General features: G+C 36.6%; 1 protein-coding gene across 1 annotated transcript; it reads right to left on the bottom strand.

The window, feature by feature from the left end:
• Positions 1–457: 457 nt before the first annotated feature.
• On the bottom strand, positions 458–5,973 carry LOC136264340 (uncharacterized). The gene is made up of 4 exons (XM_066059052.1): positions 5,419–5,973; positions 3,647–5,366; positions 3,141–3,325; positions 458–923 (listed from the first exon to the last, which is right to left on the bottom strand). Exons 1-4 carry the CDS (start codon positions 5,895–5,897, stop codon positions 647–649), a joined length of 2,661 nt encoding a protein of 886 aa, XP_065915124.1. The 5' UTR covers positions 5,898–5,973; the 3' UTR covers positions 458–646.
• Positions 5,974–9,901: the final 3,928 nt, after the last annotated feature.

The raw sequence follows: 9,901 nt of genomic DNA, 5'->3' as shown, positions 1-9,901 counted from the left end.
AGTTAACAAATGCAGATAAGATGTTTGGGTGCCAATCTGTCAGTCCATCTTTGTTGATAAGTCGTCAGTTGGTGCTCACAGACGTGTTTATCTTTCTACTGTTGTGGCCACCTTGTTGTATGGGAGTGACACTTGGGTTGTGAAAGCAGGAGACTAGATCTAGAAGTGTTTCACAATCATTGTGTAAAGAGGATTTTGGAGGTTTTCTTGACAACAGTGGTGGGAACACCTTTCCTCTGAACATTTAGCTGTGGATTTTGGGGTGACTGATGGGGTTGGTAAGTTACTGGTGCAGCATCGTCTGTGCTGGTTAGGTCATATGGCAAGGATGAGTGATGATCACCTACCCAAGCAGGTGCTATTTAGCATAGATACATGTAACCATATCAAGGTGCTATAGATGTGTGTAGCTGTGGTGACATGCTGAACCATGAGTATTGAGAGAATCGGCTCACTATTGTACAGCTATGTAGTATATGAATGATTTATTTCGTATACAAAAACTGCACGTGCATGCAAAGTTTATTGTGTATAGAGATTCATACATAACTAAAAGAGTCGAACATTATGTCCCTGACACTGAAACAGTTGGTGTGTGTGCATTAGTCACAGATAATAATAATAATGGTTTCTTATACTTCTCTTCTCAAGCATTAAATGTGAAAGAAACTTCATCAATGTTAATATCAACAACACACAGTTGTTGATATGGCTTGTACCAAGCTGTAGAGAAACGCAGAATACATTGCAACTGAATGCCATGAAGAGATTTTAAGATATTTCGAATTCTACGTCTACTGAATCTTTTTGACTTGCTTCTGCCAGTTAGTGGATAAAGAATGAATTTAAACTTGCCACTGCCTTGTTCAAAACTTGTAAACTCAACTAAGTTTGGAGTCAACTTGTAAGGCAAAAAGATGGACCTAAAAACAACACACACAGTAGTTAAGCACAAAACTATAATCTATAATAAAACCATTATCAATAAATAAGTGAGTGCAAGTATGCCAGATAATAGAGGTGTACTGATAATTGGATCAGTTGGGTACCAATGTGACGTTTTCAACCATTATCGGTAATCAACACAAAATTTAGCACTCAAAGAATCAATATTGCAATACCGATAGTTATATTAGTACTATTATTTGCAGTATTAAAAGCATCCTTCTCTCACTACAAACAAATAGAAAGCCTCTTTATTACCTATGTTATAAAGCACTACATTGTGAGAAGCCATATCTCACCATACAAGTGTCTGAAGTGTGTCTAAGTTTTGCCGAATACTCTTATCCAGGTTTTCTGAAAACAGTAACCATTACACTTTAAGAATAAAGAAACATACCACAAGATAAATTAAATGATCTGCCTGCAGGAGGGGATCCAGAATTATAAAGGGGGGGAGTTTCATTCTGGAACATGGTGATTGCAGCTCCAGCCATCTAGCCACCCAATATTTATTTAATAGTAAATAATTACTCTCCAGCAATGAATGTTTCACTATTAAATCTTACCACAATTTAAGCCTTTAGAAATACAACTAGCTTTATAGCATAATTAAAACGATAATTATTTTTAGAGGCACTTATTGCATATGAAAATGCTGTTCAAGTGATTTTGCAGTAAAGAAAGGTAACATGAGTGTTTTGTTACTATAAGTGTTTGCAATAAGTATTTCTTTACTGATCAGCTCATTATGTTACAACGAATTTGAGAAATAAATGGCAGCAGCTCATGAAACTATAGCTATTAAGACTCTTTCAAAAAGTGGGTTCCATGGAACCCCTTGAACCCCCTAGCCAGAGGTATAGCCAGAACCAGGCCCAGACATCAATAATTTAAATATTAAGATTGAAATACTCTAATAGAACAGTCACTCTAATACAGCAGTCAGGCAAATATTTAGTAATAGTAACTACTCTAATAAACTGTGTCCTACAATCAATTTCAGAGGGTATAATGTCCTAGGCAGCATATATACTTACAAATTTCCTGGGGGCATGCCCCAAACTCCCTTAGGTTGGCATATTTTGCATGCCATAGTTTGCTTTCCCTATGCTCACTAGCTACAATGTCATTTAGCTAGGCCCTGGTATGACCAAAAGTCTGGCTACACCCTAGGCTTTACCTACCAGCCATATTGATACCTCAAGTAATCTGGACAAGACTTTGAAGGGGTGTGTATTAAACATTTTGTGGTGCCTGTAACTGTCTGCATAGTGCAATAGAGGCCACAGGTAATCAGCTAGCTATGCTTTATAGTTAAACGTTATACCACTTCTGTTGAACAAAAAGTCTTATCGGTATATCTCTACTAGATAATGCACATACCCTTACAGTATAAGCTATATTTCCTTGTTGTTGTTTTTATAAATGTATACAGTCCAAGAAGACACAAAATCAGCAGATTGCGACACTATTCAAACTCATTGGGCAATAGGTGTGCTCGGATAACAGAAAAGTTCAGATAAACAAACCTCATACATTTTGTAATGGACTGGCATGGGGTGCCCCATTACGACACAAGGACTATTTTTATTACCGTGTCTCTACTAAAAAACTACATACATGTGTACACATACACACTAATATACATTATCCAGTTCACAACTCTGTTACAATTTATATACAGAACTCAGGTTAAAATACTCTAACAGAACATACACATAATTTTATGCAAAATACTCTAATAGAACAGTCACTTCTACCGGGCACATGATTTTTGCCTACTTTTTTAAACTTCCATCACTCATAACATTTTGATAACAAACTATTTGGATTATTAATGGCTGGATGATGGAGGGACCACTGTATACAGTACTACCATACTGTGAGATAGACTAGAAGCTACTATTCAACATTGCTCAAATGAGTCCACTAACATCGATGTTTTAAATTTGGAGTGGGAAATCTAGATAAGTTTCATCACTATTTTCTCAACAGAGTGCAACATCCATTACTCCAAAACAAAAACTTTAAGGATATTCAAGTTTGTGGTACATTTAAAGCTTAAAACAGTAGAATGACCATGAAAATTCTCAGATCCACCATTACACAAAAGACTGTAGGTTTAATTGTTCGCAAAATATGCAATTCTATAATCAACTGTCCCTGTGTCATTGCAATACAATATAATCATTCACCTGGTAAGGGTAATTAGCAATGATCCGTAAGCTTTCTCAAGTTTTCTCCAGAATGCATGACCTTCAATGTCAAGCTGTAGATAAGATGGCTTCTGCATTTCTTTTGGCTTAGTTCCAACAACAGTAATTACAAAACCACAGTGGTTGTATTCTTCTCCACTGATTTCAATTGTAAAGGAATTAATCTGCATCAAATTAAAACTGCATGATAATTACCATTAACAGACCTCAGCATTACAGTATATTACAGAGTTGTACTTGTGAAGAATAACTTATGATAACAAGAACAGAGAGCTTCGAGCAATCTATTAATCATAAATGAAAGAGAAGTTTCAAAATTGGTATATTAAACATTTCAGGAAAAAAACTGACAATGGTACTATTGACAGGCACACCACATAGAAGTATTGAATGTACACAGACAAAACAGACACACAGTCTACGCACTGCTCACACTCTGTTTCAACAATATTATGCATCCTTTTGTTATGTAGCTACATGCATACCTTCACTTTTCCCACTGACTGTTTATCAAAGGATTCCAGTATGGTTGTTATTGCATACAGCAACATCAGCAATACAATAATTGTTATAGTGAGGCCAACTAACACTGGACTAGAAAGTTTAGCAAAACCACTCACTGCAGCTGACGACCAAAACACATAATCATAAACTACATTAAGAGCAGTACTGGACTGCTGAGGTGATATCTTGTAATGGTCTACAAATTCCCAATGTGTGTAATCACTTAGTAAAAGATGAATGATCACTGGAGTTACTTGATTAAAAGTGTCATTAATGAACATTTCGTACTGTTGATACTGCACAGCCAGAAATATTACTCCTAATCCCAAGACCACAAGAACAATTGGGAACATTAACGAATTCTGGAACACTCTGTATGCTAACCATGTTAGATAGAAGAACATGTATAGCACGCATATTGTGAGGAGTGATTTTGACTGGAATGGAATAGACAGCAGTACCAGAATTAGCACTACAATTACACCTTGATGGCGATATTTATCATAAAGTGAGTACAATAACATTGCACATAAAATGCAGCAGGTATAGTAAATCAATGGTGACTGAAGCACAGAACAAAATGCAATACCAAAAACTGTAGCTCCTATCAACAGTAAGAGCAGTGACAAAGGTGGATCTGAGCGATATATATGCCTTCGTAACACTTGGAAAATAACAGTAGGAATACCAACTAATCCAGCAACAACAAATAATCCTCCTTGCAGTAACAATAATAACAGAGAAAGGAATATACTCATCAGGAATCGGTAGCAGAAGAAGTAGCGATTATGTGAGAAGAGAGGTATGTGTAGATGAAAGCAGGCTACACCAATAGAACAAACAAAAGCAAATAAATGTCTCAAATCAAGTGATACAAACCAAATTTCCATGATAAATGGATGGAATAGTTTAGCTAAGCCAATCAGATACCCAAGGTTTGTGAACAATTGTATTAGAAAATACACTTCACCACTATTGTAAAATTTAGCAGCATTAATGTTGAAGGCCACAATACCAACTAAGGCACTGATAACTTGTAATGGAGCAGCACTCTTCAAGGATTGTGATACTAATGCACTGGCTAGTACAGCTTTTAGCATCCAAAGATATTGTGACTTTGAACTTTTGATGTAAAGTATCCCACTTGTGGACAAGCACATTCCAATGACACCAAACCATTGAAAGGTCATTCTGTCAAGTTCAGAACCTATTAAAACCAAGCAAGCATTCACTACCAGTTGAACTGAGTGGAGTAACTCTCGATTTGGGAATTCAAGCATTAGAGAAAACCAGAATGGAATTATGCCAAAAATGTATAGCCAGAATCCAAAGTCAGGATGGCTTCCTAGAGTTAGCTCTGCTCCAAATCCAGCTATGATTGTCACCAAACCAAACAACAAAGAAACCCAACGTCTAGTTTGAAACAAATTACTGGTATACTGGGGGAGTAAAGGAGCTAAATCCATTGAGAGGAACCATAAACTAAAAGATACTGGAGCAAGCAAAAACGGAAATCGAACAAACCGAATGTACATCATTCCAACAACTACTGTAGCAATTTCCATTACTACCCAACCAGGTCGAATATATTCTCTAAACTCTTGAAACACTCCTGGATCCTGTCCTTTAGGCCACCAACCAAGTCCTCTCTCAAGACTGTAAACCGCAAATGGAACTAGTGACACACTGATACAGCACAGCCTATAAAAATATCCCTTTTATACACAAGTTAACATTGTTATATTCAACTCACAGCCCTCCAGCCATTTCGTACTCTTCTTCATTCCAAAACATTATGCCAACACCACCTGCACAAACTGACATGGAGCCTATTATAGCCCACAAACTAATCCCAGACAGTTTCTCCCATGCCAATGTCATGAACAATGTTGAGGCTCCCATTACAAGAAGCCCACCTCCAAAGTAGAGAACGTTCAATAGAGTCAAACGGTTGTATAACCTCATAAATATTCCTGGCTTAGTAACGGGTGCCTCACTTGGAATTTCTGTAGGTAGGCCTATTCCATCGTCCAAAAGCAAACCCAATCTGATAGCTAAATCCTGCAGCTGTACAAACTGTTCCTTTGATATTATTCCATCCGTTTGTGCAATCTGTAGGTACTCCTTCAGTGAAGTTCGAGGTGAAGTTTCCGCGCGGATTTCCAAGTCATTCTGGGCGATACTTGCAGCACTTAGTGTAAGCAAAGTAAACAATAAAACAAATGGTGCCATACAGGAATTGGATCTGTCTATATATCAGCGTTGTTTAAGTTGGTTCGCCCCACTCAATCTCTTGCCGTCAACTCCCACTGCTCGAAATAATGGGATGGTAGATATCACGAGACCAGTATAGCCACACCCATAGTTATGTGGTCGCGTGAGTCCAAGGACACACCACATTAAGTATTTATTTATGAGTGCACTGTTCATGCCTTTTACATCAATAATGATGATTCTTCTCCCTAGGATTGTAGGTCTATATACATTATAAAGTGAACTTTGAAACATCATGCATGCATGAAAGCTAAAATGGCTACAGCCTCTGGGGAAATTCTTTGCTCTGTTCAGCCCCCTCACATTAACAGCTTCCTCCACCACTAGCCACACTTTGTTTTGCAATGATTTATTGTTTTCGGTTGTGCTACAGTAGCTCTTGTCATGTCACAGATTCTATAAAGCAACTGATATCAGTTAATAATTTATGCCAGACTGATACTAGTGACAGTTACTTGCATAACGATGCTAAGATAAGATGGACCCTGTGCCAGATAGATCATGATAAGTATGGCTTTATACAGCGCCATGTCAGACACATTATAGCTAAAATGATCAGCCATTATTCAGTGACTCAAACCTTACGCAGACCACTGCAGAATAATTTTCATTATCAGCTGAGACTCAATTCACCTTCATCGGTTCCATCACTCCACTATCATAGTAACTTATCATACTTCTATATATGTAGGCCATACTGACAGCCAGTGCAGTGACTGGGGAACAAAACTAGAAGCTGATAATTAACGGTTATTACCATATTTGGAATTCAGTTGTTACTGTTACATATATGTATGAGCTGTGGTTAGTACTGCTACAGCACTAAAAGCTCTGACATGTGGGATATTTATTTGGAAATTGAAACTGAAAAGTAAAACTGGTCGAAACTTCGCATAAATACTACTAATAGTACCTCTTTACAAAGTCCCTCCGTAATTAGACCACTTCATTATAGTGGACATGTCAAGTATATAGCTAAGTCCATAAATAGTTGATCTGTACTTCATGACCTCATTAATAAAAACCTAAATTAGTCCTCATTATTTACGACCTCAAAATAATTTCCCCTCATTTTGTTAGACGAACTTGGTCAAGATCATGAAGCACACCACAATAGCTTTGGGATGGTCTTATTTATGAGGCTATATTTTAGTAATGTACATCAGTAGCCTCAAATGACATTCTTGTGATTTGAGTAGAAGGAAGGGGTCTGGTGGATTCTTTGTAGACATCTCGTGCAAGTCATTCCTATACCACGCTGTAAAAAAATACCCAAAAATGGTACATTGTTTCACCAGAACTGTTAATTGCTGTTTAAACATTCTAGATCTTTTAACGAAAAGTGTTTGGTAATGCAACAACTTTAACAAGAAAATGATATTACAAAAACAAATATTCCTTGTTGTTATTTTAACAAATGGTGTGTTTGCTAATTTTTTTTGCAGCATGAATAACGAGTTCTTCGTTAAAATGAAAAAACCTTTTTTACAGTGCATGCAATGATAAAAACAGCAGTTTGGCCAAGCAAGAACAAATAACCATGAAAGGTTAGCTATAGCCAGCTAGCTAACCTTAATGGTGCATGTCAAATCAAGCTAAAAGTCTCATTACTTGAGACCACATACTGTATAGTTGTCAGTCTTGTAGGTGTCTCAGATTACACTGTACCACACATATAAATTATAGTTAGTACAAGACAAGAAATTAGTCTCAAAAGATGACCTTGTACACAAAATGATGAAATACACCACAGCTACAAGTTGATGCCACCTTCGTACCAGATCTAGACCAGCCAAAGGCCATTGATAAAGTACCTAATAATTATTAGATTACATTATGAACCACAGAATTGGAGAAGTATACTGAAGTAGATTCAAAGTTTCTTGTCAGTAAGGTCACTGTCTCAAAAAGTTATACTGAATGGAAAACAAAGTGTTCAGTTCAGTTTGGTGTCCCACAAGGTTCAGTATTATATTGGGGACCACCTTTTTTTCTAGTGCTGTTTAAATGACCTGCCCAACAAAGCTGTTTGGTATATGTATGTGAGTGAGTTTATATGCAAATGATGCATTGATATAGGCGGATCTAGGGGGGGGGGGGGGGGGAAGAGTGCCCAGTACTATACTGATACCAGAAACTGCATGGAATTTGTATCATGCATTCATGCTGTATTCAGAAGTACAGAAAGCCAATGGGCAAATAGAAGACAACAGTTATAAATGTACTTTACAGGTAAAGGAAGTGAGGTAAATAAGTTTGAATTTTTGTGCTTGAGATACTCCAATAGAGCATGCGCAGTCACTACTCTAATAGAACAGTCACAATTCTAATGTCATCATTTAAAATTTTTACAAATTGTAACAATACTAGTTACACCTTATTTTGAATTAGTACACTTTGCCATCAAACAGGTTTTATCTCAGGCTAACTATTCTTTATATACTTTACAAAGCATAAATTACAGCTCCCAAATTCAAACCTAGAATGTCTAATTTTAAAAAATTTATCATCTTAAAAACTGTATGTCCATCATTCATCCAGCTATACTGAACAAAGTTATGTAAATGAATATAACTTGTGTACCAGAGTTCCATTCTATCCGCGTAGTGGAATAAACACTGTAGAACTTCTTATCCCCCTTGCCCTCCCTCCCTGCAGTGTCTCCTAGATCCGCCTATGCATTGATATATCAGAAAATTTGTTCTAAAGCATATCAGGATATTAATTTTTTACAACAGGATTTGTACATGGGCATCCATGTACCTAGCTGTTAAAAGTTTTGACCAATTTCAAGTTTTTGGTTTCAGTTTTCAAATTTCACTGTTAGGATTTGGCTTGTGGTCACCACAAACCTGTTACCCATCATATCTATGTTACCACAAACAAATTACCCAGCACATGGCCAAGGGCAATTGGTGGTTGGGATCCTGGCAATTAACAGCTTTGATTTGTGGCATGTGTACAACCTCAATTATATTTTAGTGGATTATGCACAAGTATAACTTACAGAGCACTACAATCAGGTATCAATTAATTATTATATAATTGGTAACAAAATATCAGAAACCTAAAATGTGGGAATTGGTACAACTCTACTAGTAGTTTTGTTTGATGTTTAATCCATACATACTTTTGCTGGTATGGATATAGATTTCCTTTCTTTATATCACTTGGGTATACAGAATGGGTCCTCAATACAACTTTTATTGTATTTATTATTATTTGTTAAGGATGTAAAGGCAATGCCTGTGTATCTTGCATGGGTGTGTGCATTGTGTAAATTTACAAACAACCATACATATCATCATGCCAATAATTATCTAGTCTGTTCTTAAAGGTATTTAATAAATCAGAATTTACTACTTGATAAGGTAAATTGTTCCAATTATTGATCATTCTCACTGAAAAACAGTTTCTTCAGCTGGGTATACTTGAAAACGGTTTGTATAATTTAAAGTTGTGGCTGTTATATGTTGCTGGATGGAGAAGGGTGGACAAACTGATTGTGTAAAAGTTGGTAGGTAAAAATCATGTCACCTCTCTTACATCTGTATTCCAAGGATCAAGGATGGTAAGTTTAGGGATTTCAACTTCTCTGAGTACAGCATGGCAGCTAGTGATAGAACAATTCTAGTAGCTCATCTCTGGACACTTTCAACTCTCTTGATATCCTGGTTATAAAAGGGTCCCCAGACAAGATTACCGCATTATTCAATGATAGGCCGAACTAGTGACTTAATATATATAACACTGGTAGCGTGTCCGTGGAAATGTTTATTAATGATAGAAACTCTGTTTGCTTTTTGCACGACATTTGATGTTTGCTGATGGAATTTTAGTTGTGTGTCCATTAGAATGCCAAGATCTCTAACACTATCAATATTTTCAATAACTGTGCCATTCAATGTATAGGGGATCTGATAGTGGTGAGGACCTTACACTTGACAATGTTGAATAAATAA

The sequence above is a fragment of the Dysidea avara genome, chromosome 8 (genome assembly GCF_963678975.1).
Source record: "Dysidea avara chromosome 8, odDysAvar1.4, whole genome shotgun sequence".
NCBI classification, from domain to species: Eukaryota; Metazoa; Porifera; class Demospongiae; order Dictyoceratida; family Dysideidae; genus Dysidea; species Dysidea avara.
Note: the sequence above shows the minus strand (reverse complement) of the source record. Positions and strands in the feature narration are given on the sequence as shown.